Source organism: Neovison vison, chromosome 3 (genome assembly GCF_020171115.1).
Source record: "Neovison vison isolate M4711 chromosome 3, ASM_NN_V1, whole genome shotgun sequence".
Lineage (NCBI taxonomy): Eukaryota > Metazoa > Chordata > Mammalia > Carnivora > Mustelidae > Neogale > Neogale vison.
In genome coordinates this window covers 145,564,515-145,588,142 of record NC_058093.1, presented here as the reverse complement: position 1 = coordinate 145,588,142, position 23,628 = coordinate 145,564,515, and the positions used below count along the sequence as shown (strand labels likewise).

At 38.3% G+C, this 23,628-nt stretch overlaps 1 protein-coding gene across 1 annotated transcript in view; it reads left to right on the top strand.

Annotated features, from left to right (window-relative positions):
- DCC (DCC netrin 1 receptor) overlaps nt 1-23,628 on the top strand; it is a 1,152,813-nt gene that overhangs the window by 373,848 nt on the left and 755,337 nt on the right. Inside the window, exon 2 of the mRNA XM_044242950.1 lies at nt 22,864-23,184. Coding sequence (XP_044098885.1) covers nt 22,864-23,184 — 321 coding nt within the window. The remainder of the gene's footprint in view (nt 1-22,863; nt 23,185-23,628) is intronic.

The following is a 23,628-nucleotide window of genomic DNA, read 5'->3' as shown; positions in this document are numbered from 1 at the left end:
GAAAACCTCTGAACTAAGGAGGAGGGTAAACTAAATACCATTAACACTTAGAACACAAAATCAATGTTATTCTCAAACAAATAAATGATATTTGGCCCCAGAAACAAAAATTTATATTTTAATTTTTTGCATTGGAATTGAGGTTTCCCAAATGCAAACGCAATCCTCTGGCCAAAAGAAGTCTCCAGAGTCAGAGTCGGAAAGATCCAAATTCAAGCCCTGACTCTGTCACTAATTAGCTGGATGGCAGTGGCCAGGCTTTGTTGCCTCTTTGAGCCATCGTTCACTCTTATATAAAGTGAAGATGAAGATAGCACCCACATTGTAGGTCAAATGTGAGGAATATTCTAGATAATGTGTAAGAGATTTTTAACATAGTAGCAGATACGTGACTTGATAATAACATTTGTTATTAATATTATCATTGTTATTAATCATATTTAAGAAAAGAAAACTACCAGCTTTGGGAGACACCCCACACTGAAAGTTTCTCTTGCTTAGGAAATCCCTGGGTATTTCCTAAGAGTCTAACAAATAAGGGTCCTTCTCATATACCTCAAGATAAAAAGTATGTCCATCTATTTTGATAGAAGCCATCCCTTAGGTATAATATTGGAGGAGGTAAGTGTGCAGTAAGGAATGGAAAGACATAGTGATTAGTTATGGCAATTAAAATCTTCTTTACTCTATGGGAAGGCAATGTTTTCTAGTCCTTAACCCTCACTGGATTTTAAAAATAGTGTTATTCTTTTGAAAATAACTATGGTTGATCAACGTTTTTATATGGTCAACAGGAACATCTCTTATTTGTCTGAAACTGCTTTGGATTAATAAATTATTGGGATAAGGACTTAGAAAACATGACAACCAGTTTCGACGTGAAGCTGACAGTGTAATGGATAACAGAGTTTCAGGATCCTGCAACTTTGATTGCTTTTCCTCCTCCTATTTGCTTTGTTCATCTCTGAGAAGAAAACGATCCACATTTGTAATATCACCTAATCCTGCTGTTGGACATTAAACATTTATTTTAAACATTAAAACTGCTGAGCTTGCAAGTTTATGACCCACCGATGCTTTTATTTATTTATTTTTAAATTTTAATTTCTTTATGTTGAAATTGCCAAATCCACTGAATTGAAAGAAAATGAGTTCTGGAAGCTGTGACTTTTCATGAAATGTAACCAAATACAGCTGGTCAGGGGAGCAGAGAAAGGGGATTTGGGGGGTGGTGCTGGCTGGAATGGCAGGGCTGAAAGGCACACATTTGTTATTGAACACTTTACAGTTTGGTTATGTTTGGATTATGGATTTTAAAATATCTTTGGGTTTTGAAAACCCAGAACAATGTATTCATAACCCATGGCCCATCAGTTTTATTGTGGCGTTCATTTTTAGAGAAAGCGTGGTTTTGCATTTGCAATGAATTGACTCTTTGCTTTTCCGACTCTCCCACTTTATTAGAGTGATGAAGTTTATTCACCTTATGGTAAACATTTTTTCCCCTCAGTTCCTTGTCAGTGTTTGGCTCAGACTTGAGGGTTGCATTTTCAAAGTGCTGGTGTGTACCCCCCAAACAGTACAGCTTTTTAATGCTCAGGATGTGGTTTTGGAGATTTATAAGTACTTTTCCTGTGTGATTACATCTGCACACCCTGCCTCTCTCTCTCCCTCCGTAATGGATAAAATAGAGAACTATTACGAGGAGATCATAAGCTACTGAAAAAGGTATTCAGTAGTTGTTACTGATATAAATTATTTGGTGCCTGTGGCCTTTGAAATAAAGTTCTTTCTCTTACCAGAGGCAGCTGAAATGCAGTGATTCTTGGAAGATATCTCACCAAGTGTGCAGACTAAAGATTTCTCTGTGTAGTGTTACTGCCATGCACTTCATTTCTTAGGGCAGGGTAGTTTGCATGCCTTCTCCCAAGACTGTTATACATGAAAATATAAGGATCATTGTATTTTGATGCATCTTCTAGAATGTTGAGAGGCAATGAAAAGAGACAGGTACAAGCTATATGAAAGATGATTTCCTAAACACTTTGTTGAGATAAATGCACTGTAAATGGGACGGCACTGTGGCATATTGGCAGGCGGGCCTTTCAAGTCTCTGGATGTAGAGAATTATATTGTTGTGTCTCTGTCATGTCATTTTATTTTGTACTCACATGAGCAATTGTGGGAATGCACAAGCTAACATATCAGTTATGAGAGGGTCCAAATGAGGGCCTACGGATGGATGAGTCTCAATAGCCAATAGCTGACAGGCCTGGGACTCCTGAAGGATGATTTCATTGACTTGTTGCACCTTTCATGCAAACAAGGATTCGACAGCTGTCAAAAGGGCAGATTGGTCTCTAGAATCTCCAGGGATCTATGGGAAGAGTGTGTGTATTTGGAGAAGTGATTACAAATATTAATGGGCTCGGAGAATCACAAATCAGAAAGCATGTGCTTCTGAGACCTCACTGCCCATCAGGTCAAATTCAGGAAAATTGGATTTTTAACAATTACTTTTTTTTTTCCCCTAAGTATAGTTTCTACCTTGAATAAAAACTATTATAATGGGGGAAATGAAAGCTTTAGCACAATAGGCAATATATTGGGTTTGGTTTAATGGTCTGTTTGGTGGTTATTGTTTATTTGCTCACTTTTTGGTCATTCTTTAAAGAAGACCTCACTAATCCTTGCTTTCTTGATGTTTCTCTCTCTAAAGAAACACAGAAATAGGCTCTGCTCCTACCTTTGCTAAATTACATATTCAAATTTTAGGCCTGTAGTCATTCTTCTTATGGGATTAGAATACTGGACTATGCTAGGGTCAGTGAGCAACACTGCTCTGAGAGAAAAGGGTTGAGTAGAGAAATGTGGTCCATACTGGCTGGGATGTTTGGGGGACATGCGGACTATCCCGGGTAAAGACCTAAGCTGTATGAGTCAACTCCTCTAAAAGTAGAACCACAGAATGTTAGACATGGCAGAGACTTGGAGGTTATTTTGTCCAAAGTCTTCACTTTGCAGAGAAAGTGATATATAGAAAAAAGAAGATTAATTGCCCAAGGCCATTCAGTCAGGATGGGATCATCAGGAGTAGAATTTGGGTTTCTTAGCTTTCAATATTTTATAAATGCCTTGAAGAACTGACTTAAAAACTGAGTGAAATCCACTTATTTCAAAAAACATTTAATAACAAATTTTTTACTTAATCAAATAATCTTTTGCAGCTTACTTTAATTAAGTTTTTTCTTTAAATGAACATGACATATGATTCTTATACTGAAGGGTATAGGACAGTGGTTCTAACTGGAGTGATTTTGCCCCTTCCACATGGGAGAGACACTGGTAATGCCTGGAGATTTTTTGATTGTCATGACTAAAAGAGGAGAGGGAAGAATACTGGCCTTTAGTGAACAGAGACCAGGGATGCTGATACACTTCTTACAATACACAGGGCAGCTCTCTGCAACAAAGAATTATCCAATTATCTAGCCCCAAATGTCAATAGTGCCAATATTGAGAAAGTGTGGTCTAACAACACGTCCTTTGCGGGATACCACAGCATCCTTTTCTCTTTTCTTTTACTCAAAATTTCTTTTTCTCGTTATTTTTTTTTTCCTTTCTTGCTTCATCCCACCCCACCCCACCCCACCCTACCCTGACTCTCTCCTCCCCTCCCCTCCCTTCCCCTCCTCTCTCCCCTCCTCTCTTGTCTTGTCTGTCATGGTTCTAAGAAGAAATCCAATAAGAACGGGGCTCCTGTGAACTCCAATATGAATATGTCTCTGCAACTGATATTTGGAAAAGGAAAAAAGAAATCTTTAAAACTATGTGAAGTATTGAGATGTTTGTAAATAGTGGGTTCTAAACATGAAACCCTTGTGTATCGCCTTTTACATAATTAGCAACTGGCCCAGCTCCACAACAATCAGTCAGGACTAATGTTGGCAGGAAGCATGCAATGTGGCCTGCAGGCGGACACTGGCAGAATTCAGACCTTAAGTAAATGAACACCATAGACGACCAGGAAGGCCAACTGAAATCTGGAAGAGTTGGAAGACGGTTGTGGGCGGCCTTGGTAGTCACCTTCTCTTTTTCAGATAAACTCTTATGGTTTCTTGAGGGAAATCAGATAATGCAATAGCTCTTTGCACTCAGGAATTAGGCATTTTCAGAGCTCATTGGTTTTCGAGAGCAGTCTGCTTAATCTTTATCCCCTGTTGCAAACAAACCACTCGACGGACAATACCACCCCACAAAAGAATAAAATTTGTCCATCTATCATTAAGATAATTGTTATTGATTAGCCTCCTTGTAATTTTCTGCTTTTTGTTTTTAGATGTTGGTTATAAATCACACTCACAACAGGCACCGAGCCTGTGTTTGTGTCTATTATGCGGTCCTGATAAGGCTGGGCAGCGTTGTTCACCTTCCTGATGCGAGTTATTGAGATTGATTGAAGCGCTTTGCTTGTCCTATCCTAGACACTGTGTAATTAATGTTTCATTATGTTAATACATGCAAATGTGAGAGTGTGTGTTTGATTGGGAGGTGAGAGAACAAAAAGGGATTAAAGAGTTCGCTCCAAAGTACAAATTAATTTATTGCATTGCTAACTGGCCTCTGAGGGACGAGGGAGGAGGCTTCAAAATGAAAGAAAAAAAATGCATAGAAAAGGAAGAACTGTTGCATGCCTGTGTTTCTCAGCAGTGGTATAGTGAACAACTACAAAAAGGCTATTCAGTCATGTGATAGAAGCCTTGTCCGTGCAGTGACTTCAGCAGTCTGTGTCTCCTAGAGTGAAAGAGTTTTGGATGCGGAAACCACAGGTTATTTGCTCTTTACATATACAAACATTTATGCATACGCAGACCCCATTAGAACTAGACTGAAATATTAACGCAGAGGAGTGATCGCTCAGCTGCAGTGAGTGGTTGATGTCATGACATTATTTGAGGTGTAGCCAAAGGCAATTTCACCCCAAAGAAATCATCCACGTGTCCGTCCCATTTATTTGCTTATTATTGCATGTTTCTTCCTGTTCTTCGTAGCAATTATTTTATTTCCTAATATATCATTATCTTTATGTTCTTTCAGTTACTTATATATTTCCTTAATATTAGATACATAATCTGTTTCTATTTAGCTGTATTTTTTTTTTTTTTTTTTTTTTTTGGTGCAGTAATTCCTGTTTCTATTGAGTTATTTTCTTGAGGTAGATCCTTGGAGTGGATTTCCTAGAGCCTAAATGTAACTTTAGATATATGTTCCTTTCTTTTTTTTTTTTTTTTAAAGATTTTATTTATTTATTTGACAGAGAAAGATTACAAGTAGGCAGAGAGGCAGGCAGAGAGAGAGAGGAGGAAGCAGGCTCCCTGCCGAGCAGAGAGCCCGATGTGGGACTCGATCCCAGGACCCTGAGATCATGACCTGAGCCGAAGGCAGCGGCTTAACCCACTGAGCCACCCAGGCGCCCCATATGTTCCTTTCTTTAGAAACCTTCCCACTCCCAGTATCTGGCATATAGTGATTTAATAAATAGTTGCTGAATTTAGTTAAGCATACGAATAAGCTGCAATAATTTTAACTTTGCCCCATTAAGGTTTTTATTGTTATTGTCGTTGTTGTTTTTAAAGATTTTATTTATTTATTTGACAGAAGGACAGAGAGCACAAATAGGGAGAATGGCAGGCAGAGAGAGGGAGAAGCAGACTCCCTGCCAAACAGAGAGCCCGATGTGGAGCTTGATCCTGGGATCTTAGGATCATGACTTGAGCCAAAGTCAGATGCTTAACCAACTGAGCCACCCAGGTGCCTCGACATTATGTGGGGTTTTTTTTGTTTTTGTTTTTGTTTTTGTTTTTGTTTTAAGATTTTTATTTATTTGAGAGAGAAAGAGAATGAGCATGAGGAGGACGGAGGGACAGAGGGAGAAGCCGACTCCCTGCTGAACAGGGAGCCCCATGTGGGGGTCCATGTGGGGTTCTATGTGGGGTTTTATGTGGGGCTCCATCCCAGGACTCTGAGATCATGACCTGATCTGAAGCCAGATACTTACCTGACTGAGCTACCCAGGCGCCCCACCACACTAAGTTTTTTTTTAACTAATCACACCTTCATGTGGATACAAGTAATTGAATCTTTTCTTCCACTAGGTGGCGCTATTTTGAATAGGTTTGAAAATAGGAAACTGAAGAAAGTAGCATTCAGAATAAGAATCATGAAAGGCGGCCAGGGGTGGATGGTGTTTTGAGAGGAGAGCTGTAACTCTGGTAGGAAAGCATTGGGTACCCAGGAGATGGAGAGCCTAGAAGGGGAAGATTAGAGAATGTCAGAATAAATACCATTGTTTTCTATCCAGGATGTATATACTAGAGGTATTACCGGGGCATCATTGTAAGATATAGCTACCTGCCTCTAAAGACATAATTTTATTTATTTTGTTTAGTTTTTATATAATTTTATTTATTTTGTTTAGTTTTTACGTAATTTTATTTATTTTGTTTAGTTTTTTTTGCTTTCATTTTTGATGATTAGTTTGGAGCAGGGGGTGGGGTGGGGATCTGTGGTCATGCCCATTTCTTTTTATACTCTGTGGCTGCTGTCCTGCTACAATGGTAGTTTCTCTACAAAGCCAGACGTATTTACTGTCTGGCCCTTTACAGAAAGGAAAAGAAAAAACTGTAAGAAAAAATAAAATCAGATTCCTGAGAAACAGGAGAGAAACCAAAACTTCTAGAGAAACATATCTGATAGTGAGAAATGGAGTTTAGAGTCAAAGACATTATTTCTAATTCAAGCTCATCCATTGGACAAATTATCATTTATCATAGACTTCAGCCTCAGTTTTCTCCCTCAAATCGGCATAACAATAATTTCATTGAGTAGCTGAAAATTAAATCATGTGATGGGATTTAGTATTAGTACCTTTGTTCTTCCCACCCACAAAGGAAAAGTTTAAAAACATGATTAGTGTATATATTATGTAGTAGGTATTTTGTACACTATCCTGATATGGTCAACCAAATATCCATTCATGCTATGTAAATTTTTAAAAAGGAAGAAGAAAAGAAAAAGCAGAAGAGAGTACTACTTATGAATGGATAATTAATGCAACCCAAAATACCATCTCAATCTTTTATAAGTTTCCCCTACTTTTAGCTACAGTCCTGAGAAACTGTTATTTGCTGATGTCAGCATTGACTCGAAAGGTTTCCTGAACATATTTATCCATGTCAAAGCACTGAACCCACAACTATTAAGCAAAAGGGCATAGAGTTGTGAGTCATTGAATGTGATAGAGTGGGGCTCTCCCCTATGATCCCAACTTTCATTCTGCCTTTATTCTTCATGGTAAAAGCCAGGGGAGTTAACAGTGTCTTAGTGACCAGAGTTCCTTCTACCATGACTCATGTGTCATTTTTCACAGTCACTTTGCAGACTGACAGGGAGGTATGATACTTTTTGTTCACAGTCTTCACTGAGACTTACCACATTTTTAATCATTTGCTTTCAGTTTATTTCCAGCTACATGCCAGTTTGATGAGCCTTGAGCCATCCACTTCCAGTTACCACCAGGAGGTGTTCCAATATACATTGGCCTTTATACCCACCCAAAGAAGTTTCTCCCACCCCCCACCAAAGACATTTCCATTAATGAGTAACCAACACTTACAGGAGAATAAGGCAATGATTCTCTTCCAAATTTATCTAAAACTCCAAAGCATGACAGTATATTATGAATTTCAGAAATAGAAGTGTATATACCATATTTTTAATATAATTAATTCTGAGTGCTTCTGGTGTCTGACAGGATTTCTCACTATCAGATAAAAATACAGATTTTGAAAAAAAGTGCGAGTATGAACATCTGTATCATCTTTAAAATAGTGATAGGTTGAAGACCATACATCACAAATTGCCTGAAACAATCCTTATATATATATGTTGTCCTGGCATAATTATAAATTGAGTCTGATTTCTGTCTCAAAAATGTTTTATGTGATTATTTCAGTCATCACACTAGTGAGTTTCCTTGACATTAGGCAGGAACACAATGCACAATGTCATAATGAGTCCGTCCTCATCTCACATACATTTTTCTAGTTAAATTTGACTTTATTTTACACTGATGGTAAAAATGATTGGCACACCATTGTTCAGCATCAGTCCCATTTAAAAGTTACTTCTAAAACCGTCACCAACTGTGTTGCCATCTCTATATTTTGGATATGCCCAGACGGGCATCCATAAATTCCTTTAATGTGTGGATCTGGTTTTGAGCTTCTTTGGTGCTGCTTGCTCCTAAGTGAGGGGCCACAGTTGTATCCTGCAACCAATGAACTATACTGTAGACTGTGGAAAGTAATTACTAAAGGAAGCTCAAAGTTCAATCGCTTTTGTTCATTCCCCTTTGGTTCATGTCAAAGATAGTAAGAGATTCTTCTTCCCTGAGAGCAACACCATTCGGTGCTTTTTTTTTTTTCTTTTTCTTTTCAATATGTGTTCATCAGTGCTAAACACAAAAGAAGAAGTTTTAAACAAGATTTTAGGCTTAGTTCTTGACTTTGAGGGCAGTAAATCAGGTATTAATACATGTGGTAGATCAATACAAATGTTATGGACAAAATCAAAATTTGAGAAGTCTGATACTAATAACTTCTAATGATCAAATGTCTTCACTCTTCATAGATTTAGTTATGTGGGACAAATACAGGCTTTTTTTTTTTCATGATTCTGTGACAACCTCAAAGAGAAAACAGACAAAGCTTTTCTAATTTGGTATTGCTACTTTGGCCTCTTTTCCCACCTCCCCCATCCACGAAGACCCTTTCTGGTCACTCCCAGACCCTTATCCTTCTCCTGCCAATGTTCACTGTGTTGATCTGAGGCTCACCCTTCCAGGACTGAACTGGGTGACAAAATCTACATAAAATCGTGAAGCCATTTTATACCAGGTGATTTTGGGTATACAGAATCAGATTTAAACCTCTTCCCAGATTACACAGTCACATGACCAAAAGTCTTCAACCCTGTTTGACGGATTTTCTGAAATAACAGTAGCTTAGCTAAGCACCGTTTGTACCAAACATTTCAATTACTACCCTGTGTTTTCGTCTGTTCCACCTCTGAGCTGGTTTGGCCCTACTTGGCTATGTATTCTACTTCTATGTAGCTTGAGAAAAAGAAAGGATTTGGATAAAAGGCAGAAAGAATGATTCCAAGGTAGAATTAAGACAAGATTTTCCAAGCCCTATGACCTTAGTCAAGACAGTTCTCTCCGAGCCATTTTTTTGCTGCCTGCAAAATACAGTCAACAATCTCTTCCTGCTCAATAAGATCGAATGAGGCCGCCATGTAAATTCTAGGTAAGTTACTAGAAATACAAGAAAAAATAAGCAGAGAAGGAATACAGGGTTTGTAAGCCACAGTACAAAGCTTCTTCAAGTCTTAATTCAATACTAGCCCATGACTGAAGCAGTGAATGAGCCCAGCCCCATCTCCCAGACCAACCCATGCACAAGGGAGTAGATCTGGCCTTACGGGAAGTGACTCGGATTGTTTTCAGTTCTTTTCATGTCTATGTTACCCATTCCCCTGGATACACTATAGCAAGGACCTATTTTTCATATTTTTTTTTAAGTGGAGAGAAAAAAAAAAGGGATTTTATTTATTTAATTTTCCTAAAAAGATAGTAACATGTTTGGTAGTATGATTTAATATGTAAAATAATTATGGCTTTTAAAACTATAGTCTGGGGCACATGGGTGGCTCAGTTGGTTAAGCATCTGCCTTGGTTCAGGGCATTATCCCAGGGTCCCGGGATCCAGCAAGTGTTGTCAGGCTCCTTGCTCAGTGGGGGGTCTGCTCCTCTGCTCCTCTCTCTCCCTTTTGGTGTGTGTTTGTTCTCTCTCTCTCTCTCTCTCAAATAAATAAATAAAATCTTTAACAGATAAATAAAATTACAATCTTGGTATGTAACATACAAATCAAAATGTTATAACCCCTTTCCCTTTTTTTTTTTTGTTCCGGTGTCATCTATTAAGTCCCTGGCTTTTTTGACCTGGATATAATGTGAGGAGGAAAGAGCTGAGGACATTAGAAAAGAACCTGAAGGAGGGGCAGAAGACAACAGGAAACAGATGTATTTGTCTGGGATTCTGGATATTGGGGGGAAAGCGTCTACAGCTGATGAATTGTGCGCAAGCCCACATTTAAGAAGGAGACCAGTGTGCTACACTCCGTAAACTCAGCCCATTTTCTGCTCTTGGTTTTGCTTGTCAGCAGAGAGTTGTGTATAAATTTGCTTCTGAGTGTTTTATGCTAACACTTGGACTCTTTAATGGAATTACAGTTTCTATCATTCCAGGGAACCTGCTGTTTATTATTTAGATAAATTTTAAGCTTTTACTATTTCTAAATGGTGGCATAGACAATCATTGTTTTGGTTCTTATGATTTTTTTTTTAATTAGTGACAATATGAAAGAAATTTGTTAAAGGTTGAATAAGATAAATACATGAAAAGTAACTGGAGAGAAGGAATGGTAAAAAGTAGTTAAACCACCACGAACCCACAAGGCACTGTTGGTGACACTGTGACAGTTCCCTAGCTTTGAATTACCTATACACCTTTTATTTTTTTTAGAAGCCACTTTACTGAGGCATGCTTGATAGAGAAAAAGTTGTGCATCTTTAATATATACTAGATGACTTTAGAGATAAGCATCAACCTATGAAGCCATCTCTACCATCAATGGCATAAACATAACCATCAACTCCAAAAATTTTCTGTCACCCTCTTTTTAAAATTTTCTTTTGTGATTAAAAACACTTAACATAATATATGGCCTCCTAGCAAATGCCTGGGTATATAATACAAAATTGTTAACTATAAGCACTGTGGTATACAGTAGGTTTCCAGGATTTATTCATCAAGCATAACTGAAATTTTGTAGCCTTTTTAAAGCCAATGAAAAACTCAGCTGTACTGGGGTAGTGGGCTAGACTCTACTGGCTTAATTGCAATGAGGAAACAAAGAAACAGCTTTTCCCTTACCTTGAATGCTTATTCATGCAAGAGGTAAAAAGCTAACAAGGCTGTTCTGCCTTTCTCTATGGCTTTTTAGTAAATGATAATATGTTAAGAGCCTGTGTTTTGTATATCATCAACAACTACAAAAATATGTTTTCCACAAAATTCCTCAATTCCGTCTGCTGAGTCTCTGGAATTGGTACAGCAGGGCACAGGGACATTAGACAGACCAGGGAATGTATAGAAACAGCAAGAGGAAGGACAAGAAGAAAAGGGGTGATAAAGGATTTGTGGCCCTGAACTGGAGGGCTGTTGGAAGGAAAAGGGTAGCTGGGGAGCTATGTAAGCATTTAATACATGCTTAATAATATGTGTGAGTGAATGAAGAAGTATAATGAAGAAGTTTATCTGTATGCACAGCCTATAGACTGGATATTCTTGTTAAAGCTCTTGTAGGGGTGCCTGGGTGGCTCAGTGGTTAAGCCTCTGCCTTCAGCTCAGGTCATGATCCCAGAGTCCTGGGATCAAGTCCCGCATCGGGCTCTCTGCTCAGTGGGGAGCCAGCTTCCCCCTCTCTCTGCTGGCCTCTCTGCCTACTTGTGATCTCTCTCTGTGTCAAATAAATAAATAAATAAAATATTTAAAAAAAAAAAAAAAAAAAGCTCTTGTAAATGGGAAATCCATCTCCAAGAGGAATGCAGTGTTTAAAGTAGGGAGTTGAGCACAAGGTGGCAGCTCCAGGCTTGAATCGCTGGTACCTGTCAATCAGCAGCATCATCTGCCCAGAACAGGGGCCAAAGACTGTAGCCTGACAGTGGACCAGACTTGGCCCTCTGCCGGTTTTTGTTTGTTTGTTTAATAATGGCGTAGACATTTTTAAATAGTTACCTCTTAAATCATCATATAAGTACTTATATAATATCCTCAGGGTTGCCTTTGGCTCAGAAAGCTAGAAACCATGTACCATCTGGCTCTTGACAGAAAGCCTTGACCAGTCTCGCCTCCAAATATGCAGGGAAAATGTTATCAGTGTGGGTATTGATTTTCGCTTTATTGACAGCAATATCTAGTCATCTCCGTCACTCACAGTCAACTTAGGAGAATTAGGTCATGCATGTTATGATTTTTCTCTCACTGATTTAAGGAATTTTCCTAAATTATTCATGTTTTTGGGTATAAAGTTTATTCAATAAATATTAAATACCTCTGAGATAGAAAAAGACTACTAAGGATTGTGTGAGATAAACAAATATAATTTATTTCTGCTCCCTTGAAGTAAAATAAGGAAGAAACTCTTAGGAATATGCTGTGTGACAGAAAGAGGAGAGCCTCAGGGGAAGGAGAATGAAACGCTGTCTCTTGGGGAACCGGAGCAGTCACTGCTGTTCCATGAGACGTCCCATCTCTGCAAGACCTGTGTCTAACTTTTCCATTTTGTAAAATGGGAACCTGATGAGAGTTCATGTTTATTACTTAACTGGCTTAAGATTTATAACTAGTCAATCATTCCTTGGCCCCCGTGTTCAACCTGAACCACTGTGCAGGCACAGAGAACCAGCAACACTGGCGGCCCTCCTGGTGGCCAGGCAGGTCCAAGGCAATAACCACTGGATTCTAACGAAGGCTCTGATTAGAACATTTCAGGAAATTACAGCAACTAATTCATTCATGCAGTAAGCCCTTATTGGTAAGTAAGACACTTGATTCTTCATCTTTTAGATCCTTTAGGTGAGGGACACATACATAGTTCCTTCACCCTTGAAGTTCACATAAATCATGCACATGGTACGTATGTAGGGTTCAGAAACTCCCTTATGGTTCTGATTTCCCAAAGAAACCTCATCCTTACTCCCAAGTCATCTCCCATTAAACCTAAATCACCAATTAATAACATACAGTGTTTAATAAACACTGACCTGAATGTTGTAAAACTCATTTGCTCTTAGTTCCAAAGCTGGTGTTTCTCTTATCATTATAGGTTTTTCTTCTTGATGTCATTTATGGGCTTAGCAGGAAAATATCACTTTTCTGCTCAGACAGGATACGGTAAATATCACAACAAAATGAATGACAGCATTTTAATGAAAACCACTGTTTGGCCTCCATTTTGAGAAAATAGAACTCATTATAACACAAATGTTTTATCAGTCTTCATACCGCAGCGTCAACCATGAGGTTTGCTGAATTTTTAAGGCTTTCTCTGGACCTGTCAGACCTTTATGGGATTAATCCTTTATATTTGTAACAGCAGTTTCCACAAGATGAATACTTCATTTCTCATGAATCATAATAAAGCTGCCTTGCTTTGTCGGCAGAGTGACCTCTGCGGTCTTTTATCTTCAAGGGGAAAGATTAGACTCTCCTTCTATTTTATGGATAATGAGATAGGTGGTTGTTGGTCTCTTGACACTTTCAGTAACTGCACCTCTTCGTGGACTCATATGCGTCTGTGATAAACTGATCACAGGGTGATTATAGCAAATCTCTTCATGTAACAAATTTCCTCCTAAACTTAAGAGTAAAATTTTTGTACGTAGCAAAGTTAATAGGGATGAACTCACATATTAGAGCTGAAGACACCTAGAAGTTAGCTAGTCCAATGTCCTTGTTCTATTGGTGAATACATGGATTCCCAAGGGTGTGGCCCAGGCTTGGTGAGGGACAGAATGATGCAACTGAACTCAGGTCTCTTGACCTCTTATGCTGAGAGCTTTCTTTTGCAACAGACAGTATGCCTTTTTTTGCATATAAATTGCATAAATTGCTCTATTGATCTACTTGGAGTCATCTGGGACTTTTCCTTTTTTTGTTGTTTTTGAAAAATCCACATTTAATCCCTCAACAACCCCACGGCTCTACCTTCAGAATGGATTTGGAATCTGACCATTTCTTACCAGTTCCACTGCAGGAGTTTCCTCTAAGTCCCATTATTTCTCACCTGGATGATGGAAGTAACCTGCTGGCCAGTTTCCTGACCTCTGATGACCCCTGTCCTTAACACAGCAACCAAGGTGACCTTTTGCAGTAGGGTTTCTCATCCTCAAGTTAGTGATGTTTGGAACGGGAGGATTCTCTCTTGTGAAGTGCTGCCCTGTGCACTGTAGCCTGTATGACATCATCCCTGGCCTCTCCCCACTAGACACCAATAGCACCTTCCCATTTATGATAACCAAAAATGTCTCCAGACATTTGCCAGATGTCTCCCGGGGGACAAAAATCTTTCTCTAATGAGAGCTACTGCTTTAAAATATAAGTTGGACCTTTTCACTTTGGGGTCAAAATGCTCCGTTAGGTTTCCATCTTTGTCAGAGTTAAAACAAACTTCTTTTGCTTGTCTACAAGGTCCTACATACCTCCCATTGGCCTCTCTACCTAATCTCCTTGAACTCTTCTCCCTCAGACTGATCAGTCCTGTCCTATAGGTCTCTCTCCTTTCCTGGGAAAGCCCAGTCATGCTCACACCCCGGGACCTTATACCCTTCACTCTCCATACAGAGCTCTTCAAGGTGGAGACTTTGGCAGGTAATTGGGTTTATTTGAGGTCATGAGGGTGGAGACCCCATGATGAGATTAAAGGCCTTATGAAAGAGACCAGAGTGTGTACACACTCTTATGGGCGAGTGCTCTCTCTCTCCCTCTGTCTCTGTCTCTCTCTTTTTCTCTCAAATATTATTACAGCCGTGTGAATAATAAAGCAAATCACTATGAATCAAAAAATGAATAATTTCTTAGAAGGAAATGCACATAAACTTTAACAACAGCTTTCACTAGGTGAACAGGATTATAGGCAATTATTGTATTTGGTTTTGTGTCCACATTTGTTTGTTTGTGTACAGTAAATGCGAGTAACTTGATTAAAAGTCCATTAGTCCCCTCAAAATTAATGGCATCTTCAAAGCTTGCCCTCTCTTCACTGTCATCCAGATGGAGTTATTCTTATGCGCTGGGAACCCATTAACTGGTACTTTTTCTGAATATTCTGAATAGTCTTCCTTATTATTCTCATTGACAGCTGTGCCTTCATGAAAAGCTGTCCATCCTTCTACTTTGAGAAAGACTGATGAAAACACAAGGGGAGGAGAAAGCCAGTTTATATTTAAGTAAAATGAGGGGGGTTAAAGGTTCAAACCCAGGGCAGATTAAGCAGCACATCAAAGTTTCTCTTTTAAATGTTAATTTTGCACGAGTTCCAGGGAATGATAACCTAGGTGTCAGACTGTGTTACCTGTTGAGCTGGGAAAAAAAAAAAATCCCATTACAATTTCCCCAGTATCACACAGCAAAATCAAGCCGTGGTTCAGAGATTTAGCTCTTAAAGCAGCAAAAGGATGGGGAGGGTACTCTCCTACTCTATCTTGGCCCTTATCGTTTCTCCTTACTACTGGATTTAGCCAGAGGACACTCAGACAGTTGCCTGGGGCACACAGTTCTCACCCTATAAAAACCTCAGATCTTAGCAAAGCTTCCTCTGCCTGTGGAAGATGCCATGTGCTCAGCATGTCTGATACGGATCCTTCATCCTCTGTGTGGGCTCACTAAGCAATTTCTGCTGGGACAGTTGCTTCTTGAACTTCACATCATGTGTTTATATTTCTGAGTTTTGCTCTCTGTCTTGTAAAAGAGAAGAGAAAAGAAGAATCACTGTGTCAAGAACAAATCGAGTTCAACAACCTTTCTCCATGGATATTTGGTGGTATTGGACTAGGTCAGCAAACGTCCTGACACGGAAATCACTTTTCCTGATTCAATCATGGTAGCTTTCCAAGAGTTTGCTCTTCTCCTCAGATATGTGAGAACTGAGCAGAGTAGGATGGCATTCACATGGTATTTGATCGCTTTTGCCGTTATTTCAAGGAAGTGAATTCAATGGGGATATGGTTGAAAATACAGGATGTCCAGTTAAATGTGAATTTGGGGTAAGCAACAAATAATGTTTTTGGATAAGTATGCCCTATGCTGTGTTTATTAAATATAAGCATTTAGGACATATTTATATGAAACCATTATTTATTGTTTATCTGAAATTCAAATATGACTGATATCTTTAATTTTTTACTTGCTAAATCTGGCAACTGTAATGTGGGAGGAACTTGAAGTGTCCTTTAAAATTTTTAATTTAAATTTTCCATCCATAGCTTCCCTACAATTTAATGATACTTAATACATTGCCATAATAAAATGTACCTGTATTTCTTCCTGATAAGTCTTCCTTTGCATCATTTAAATTAAGGAATAAATTCTACAACATCTAATTCATTTCTAATTCCCATCTGTTAGTGATAAAAAAAAATTGTCTTGAAGTTGAATGGCTTCAAAATATGCTAGTCTCTTGCAAAGACTGGCATGTACACAATTAAAAAGAAAAAAATACAACCCCATCTTTTGACAATTATTTTTACTTTGTCTCTTAACAAAGTAGAAAAAAAGCACTGACATTTCACAGAAGCCCCAGTGGTCACTGGATCTGGTCCTTCTATCTTGCTCTGGGCTGACTGACATTAAAGTCTTGCATTAAGATAGAGCACCTATTGTATCCACACCCCAGAGAGCAGCAGAGTGAGTACAATTATGGTTTTGCCCATCTAGATACTACACTGAAGTGAGGGGTAGGTCAGCCAAGCGAGTGTCTAGAGTTCTAGTGGTTTAAAACGCTACAGTTACACCGTGGACATAACATGTAATGAAAGAAGTGCAATCTGATAGAGATTACTATATTTACCAAAACTCCTTGTGAAAGAGGATTGTAGCTATCATAGTTGAAAAAAGACATCCTTTGACAGCTCCTTGTATGAAGAACCAAGGATACTCTAAGGAGCATTCTAAATGTTCAGTTGACTGGAATTTAAAATTGGCTTAATGGAGTACAACCATTTGGGGTCCAAACTAAGTGCTGGTTACAAAGGGGAAAGCAGACATATTATCAACAATAACCCTCTTCCTTGGCCCTTTCTCCACTATTTTTTAAACTTTCAAAGAGGAGTGTGCTGCAAATATTAATAAAATATGTGTTGAGAAGGTATTCAGTTATTTGCCTTCCTGGGTCATCCCCATAACTTCATTTCCCTACTTAGAAAAATAACTGACCCAAATTACATACATTTCCCAACTATGGAGAATTTTAACAGGGAAGTACAAAGAACACAAGGACAACAATGCTCTAGTCCAGGCCACCAGATACCTTGGAGAAGCAGTTGTCAAGATTTAGTGAATACAAAAATCTTTTGTTAGGCTGCTTAAGCCCTGTGGGTCTCTATCCCCAAAGTTACTACTGACTGGGTAGGTCTGGGATGGGGCCTGAGATTGTGCATGTTCTAAAATCCTAACAGGTTCCTGGTATTGCTGTTGCTACTCTGGGAACTGTGGTTTGAGAATCACTGTTTTGGAATTTATATTCGGATGTCCCAAATCCAGTTAATGTTACATATAGTGAGGGGGTCTTTTAATTCTTTTGTTTTGTTTTGCTTTGTTTTGTTTTTTAAATTTCCCATACCAAAGCCTCAGAACCATTATATACTCTCTTTAGGGCTGAAGTCCAGAGTTATAATTGTACTTAAAATTGGTGTTTGGTGACTTAAAAGGGTATTCTGCCATTCACAGAACAATTTTACTTTTCTTCAGTGGAGATGTATTTCCTTAATGCAGGAGAAGCAGATGCAGTAGCATATATTTCTAAGAAGAGATAACGATGGCAGAGTTTTCTGGGTTGATTACAAAAACTGGGGATCATCTAAATCTCCAAGTATCCCAAAGTGAAAGTTTTGTGATTTGAAAAGAGATAAAATTATGCAAAGCACGTGCTATGGGGACTTGTTCGACATTTTCTAATCTTAAAATTTTTTCAGGAGCTGCTTTTTACTGTTATGCTACTTTTCATAAATTTCATTTTTTTTAGCCTTTATTGCTTTAACCAGAAGCTTTTACATTTTGGACTTGGAAAAGAATTTCTGACTCCGCGAGGAGTTATTTTTCACACTTAACAATGTTTGATATTGTAGATAAAATGTCATACTTTAAAAAACCCACTCTAAGTTAGTCTGCCTCTGTGACTGAATGACCTTTGACATTAAGAAGAATATGAGAAGGAAGGCATACACAAAGGAACTTACTCTAACAGAAAGATTTTTACTATTTGTTTGATTATTATGGCGAGTTTCTAAAACACATTACAGATCTTTTCAATCTCTGGATATTCAATTAATATAAACTTTGAATGACTCTGAGAGTATTATTCTGATGCTTATTTATGTCTGACAAAACCAAAGCAAATAAATGTTGGTATTTCTCCTTTGGAGCACCTATCAAGCCCTCCTCTATATCTATATTGGAAAAACATTGAAGGATTTGCTTTGTTATTATGTGCTTAAAAAATATGGTCTTTCAGAAGATGAAAATAAAGAATCATGTCCAAGAACAATATGACACTTTATTACTTTTTCTCAGACTGACACAAATAAGAAAAGACCAACTGGTTAAATACATCTTTGGCTCTATGCCTAAATCCTACCCTGAGAAGATCTAGAGATCTTCCCAAGCCAACATTAGGAGAGAGAAGAGGCACTCACTCATGCTAATCAGGAACTCTGTTATCAGACTCAGTCATTCAGATTTCTTTTTTTTTTTTTTTCCAATTTATTTATTTTCAGAAAAACAGTATTCATTATTTTTTCACCACACCCAGTGCTCCATGCAAGCCGTGCCCCCTATAATACCCACCACCTGGCACCCCAACCTCCCACCCCCCCGCCATTTCAAACCCCTCAGATTGTTTTTCAGAGTCCGTAGTCTCTCATGGTTCACCTCCCCTTCCAAATTACCCAAATTCCCAACTCCTCTCTAACGCCCCTTGTCCTCCATGCTATTTGTTATGCTCCACAAATAAGTGAAACCATATGATAATTGACTCTCTCTGCTTGACTTATTTCACTCAGCATAATCTCTTCCAGTCCCGTCCATGTTGCTACAAAAGTTGGGTATTCGTCCTTTCTGATGGAGGCATAATACTCCATAGTGTATATGGACCACATCTTCCTTATCCATTCATCCGTTGAAGGGCATCTTGTTTCTTTCCATAGTTTGGCGACCGTGGCCATTGCTGCTATAAACATTGGGGTACAGATGGCCCTTCTTTTCACGACATCTGTATCTTTGGGGTAAATACCCAGGAGTGCAATTGCAGGGTAGTCATTCAGATTTCTTAGTGGATAGTATCAAGGTACTCTCAAATAGATTTCTCCAAAATATAATGAATCATTTATTTTATAGCAGGCCATAAGATCACTTCTTTTATGAAATGAGGCTGAGAAATGTTACTATTTAAAGAAAGTTTCAACAGAAGGACCACTGTCTCTTAAAAATAAAACCAAAATGAAACAAACAAAAACTTATCTAGTTGGCTTTCTTCTGGACGAAATCCCTAACATAGTCAATCTAACGTAAAATCCTCTGTGAAATTGTAACTCTTCGAAAGCATTCTTCTGTTGCTTTCTGGTTATTTCTTTCACTCATTTGCCAGGCAATCTGTTCCCCATCCAAATTCCGGCCACAGCTTTTTGAGCTACAGGCTCCAATGTTATCATCTATCTTTCTCTGCTCAAACATTTGACCAGTGTAGTTGATTTCAGATAGGGATTCTTAGATGAAACAATTGGATAAAAATTATTTCATATTAAAAGATTAAAAGGTGACATGTTGTCAGGCAAAACCCCTCCGGGGGAAACAAGTACCCTAAGAGTACCCTAAGAGGAGTAGAAAAGGGGGCAACCTAAACTGGAGTCAGTGTACTGTGTTAGTGGGGCATTTCTGAAGCCCCGGTAGAATATTTCTGAAGGGAATGTAAGTAGCTTTGCCTACATAGACTGGAACTTTGCGAAGAGGAACATTGGACACATATGTATTGCTTCTCAACAGATTCTGCTGACCTCAGACCATTTTTTCTAAAAACAAAGTAACTAATTCAAGTTACTTAAAGCAATGAGATACCTGTATTCCTCAGCAATGCTTTAAAAATGTAATTGTTATAAGGAGTCCAGAAGCTCGAATTGCCAGCAAAGTGCAAGGGTAGTCGTTTTGAAGAAAAGTTAATTTTTATTTAACTTTCCTAAATTATGTACTCACAGCACTGAAAACTGTTATAAACTCCTTGTTTCAGATTAAGTGGATTATTTATTTGTGATAATGGGCACATATACTCATTAACATGCTGTCATAAACAGCTGCATTCAATGTATTATGTGTTCTGTGACATGAATAAGGTGTTCAACATGAAATTGTTGTTTAAAATATAGGCCCCGGGAAGAACCAAAAAGCAATAAATGCTTTTTAGTACAGTTGCATGGTCTTGAATTCTAAATTTATTTCTACCCTGCTAATGTCACTTGTACGGAAAATGCAGTATTACTCTAGTGAAATATCTTGACATTCAGGGACATTGGAACTCCTCTCTGCTTTCCCATTCTTGGTATCTCAAGCGAGGTGTTCACTGACTTGCGTTTCTTTTCTTATAAAGGAGGGTATCATGTAGACATGGGGGTCATTTACAGCAACATCGGTTTGCATCTCAGTAAGCTCAGAGCAGGATTCTCTTGATGGATGCCTTCAACTCATCCTAGCTCTGAGAGTTTCCAAACTAGATGTTGAAATTTAGAGATTGTTTAGTTCAATGCCCTCACTTTACAGATGAAGAAACTGAGGATTTGAAATTCTGAGGATTTGAAAGACTTATTTGAGTCATGGATCTCTACGTGTAATGCCAGGACCAAGAGCTAAATATCCAGACCCCTAATCTGATCTAATTCTCCCTAGAAAAATGGGCAGTAAAAAGTAAGTTGGCTACACTAAGATGATTTGGGGGTTAGGAGGAGCTTCATGGGCAGTGAGGGGGCTAGGCTGTATCTTTTGAGATTTTTTACCAATGTCACTTCTGGTAGACTTAACTGCTCACTGCAATTTTATAATTTATATTAATCTGAGCAAAGTTCTGGCTGCTTTCTTTGGGTGAAGGGTCTCATTGGATGAGAGGAGTGTATGAGGGTAAATGCTATAGTTCACTGGGAGAAGTTCAACAGAGGAGCAAGATAAGAGGCTTCAGATCGAAGGCTTAGAAAAATTGGGTAGGACAGGTAACATTGTAGAGGAACAGTGCAAAACTGTCCAGCTTTTATCTTTGCAGGAAAGTGGGCATATACAAAGTTAAGAAAGAATCTATCCATTGGAGCTAGGATGGACCAATCCTTTAAGAGAATATTGATGACAGGCAATTTAGATGCCTGCCTTTTAAATGACAGAAAACTAGAAAGTTTACGCAAAGTACACACACACAAGTAATTGTTTCCATCACAGAAAAATTAAGGAAGCTAATGAAATTGGGATTATTATCCTGAAACACATGAAGGCTAAAATATAATTTAGGCGGTATTTTTAGAGAAATTAAATGCTTCAGAAGAATAAAGGGCTCTTAAAAAGAAATGTCCATCTCCTCTGTGTTTTCACACAAAGCAATTCAGAACAAAATTCGAGAATAAATAGAAGCAAGAAAATTCAGTTACTCTAAGAACAATTAAATATGAAAAACAAGATACCAAGGGCCATTGTAGAACCCTTAGCCCCAGAGATGGTTAAAAATGAAATCAAAAGTAATTCAGCTCGAATGATTTAGGCATACACTTGTTTGAGCAGAGGGTGAGCCCAGTGACCTCCAAAAACCTTGCCAAAGCCTGTGATTCAACAACCTAGCATTCTGCTAAATGCTATTTTGTGAGCCCTGAATATAATATACTTTAACTAATTATACTTATTTCACCCCCTCAGGATTCTTCAATGACTTTCTCTTCCTCCTGTCGATTTCTTATGTTCATTTATGTTTACAGAAAAAAAAAAAGAGAGAGAGAGAGAGAGAGAAACCGAATATAATATAACATTCACTTAGATTTCCTGGCTCATGAACAACATTCAGATGGAAATTAAGACACTTCAGGGATTTCTGATTATAGGTAGTGGCATTATTGACTTGCTTCTGCAAGTGGGGATTTGTTACCTATTTTAAATCTCACCAGAGCTTTGTTCTAAATGACTTTCTTTATGGTGTTCAGTTGATTTTTGTTGCTGTTGTTGTTAATTAAATGACGTATCTGAGTAAATTTTTTTCAAATAATTAATGGGTACAAAATGCAGAGATAGAAAATGTCCCCCAGTTTAGGGGTAGGAAGGAATAAATGAAACAAAATGGGATTGGGAGGGAGACAAACCATAAGAGACTCTTAATCTCACCAAACAAACTGAGGGTTGCCGAGGGGAGGGGGTTTGGGAGAGGGTGGTGAGGTTTTGGGCATTGAGGAGGGTATGTGCTATGGTGAGTGCTGTTAAGTGTAAACCTGGCGATTCACAGACCTGTACCCCTGGGGCTAATGATACATTATATGTTAATTTAAAAAAATTTTTTTTAAAGTCCCCCAAATCCTAGGGGACTACTACTGCTTCTCCACTATTAAGCATTGTTACTTTAAAATATCTAGTTTTATTTGGAAAATATTAGCTTTTTCTGTCTATATATTTAAGCATTGACTTATAAGTAGTGATGGCCATACTTAGATTTGTATGAATTTTTAATTTCTCACATTATTACTTTTTCGGTCAATTGTTTCATCAATTTGGTTAGCTCAACTGGGGCGTCTTTGTTTGTTTTGTTCCTTTAACAAATATCATTTATTCTTTGATATTTTTCAAAGGCCCCTGATGTTTTGAAAAGTTTTGTAAAGAAGAAGCAGAATATGAAAGCCTGTGATCCCTTTGATTAAGTGAACATATTTATTTCCCTCTTGCTTTCTTGCTCCAGGTTTCCAGATTAAGCCTTTCACATCACTGCGCTTCCTGTCGGAGCCTTCCGATGCTGTTACCATGCGGGGAGGAAATGTCCTCCTGAACTGCTCTGCGGAGTCTGACCGGGGAGTCCCGATGATCAAGTGGAAGAAAGATGGCGTCCACCTGGCCTTGGGAATGGATGAAAGGAAGCAGCAACTTCCAAATGGCTCTCTGTTGATACAAAACATACTTCACTCCAGGCACCACAAGCCCGATGAGGGACTTTACCAATGTGAGGCATCTTTAGCAGATTCTGGGTCAATCATCAGTCGGACAGCAAAAGTTGCTGTAGCAGGTAAGTGGATTCTTCCTTTTTTTCCTCCTCCTTCTCCAACTCTTCTTATTCCTTTTTTTGGGAATAAGGAAATTATCTTTGTAGAAAAAGTAAGCATTTTTAGGATAAGGGAACAATGTAAAAAAGATAAATGCATATTCCCTTATGATTTTGACTTACTTTCTCATTAATTGCTTGGAAAACAGTGGAATGATCTGAGCAACCATTCTGAAAATGAGATTTTCGGAAACAAAGACTGTCTCAAGTTGATATACTACCTGTGTCTGTGGGGAGGACTTTTCATTAGTTGAAAATATTAGGAAAAATGATTTCCTAATTAATTCCATTTTAGAGAATCACTAATCCTGACATTTTGCAGAGCTTTTTCTTTCCTTTTTCTTTCTTTCTTTCTTTTTTTTCCCCCTTCAGAGCAGTGTATTTTGTTTAATGATAATGGCTTGAACT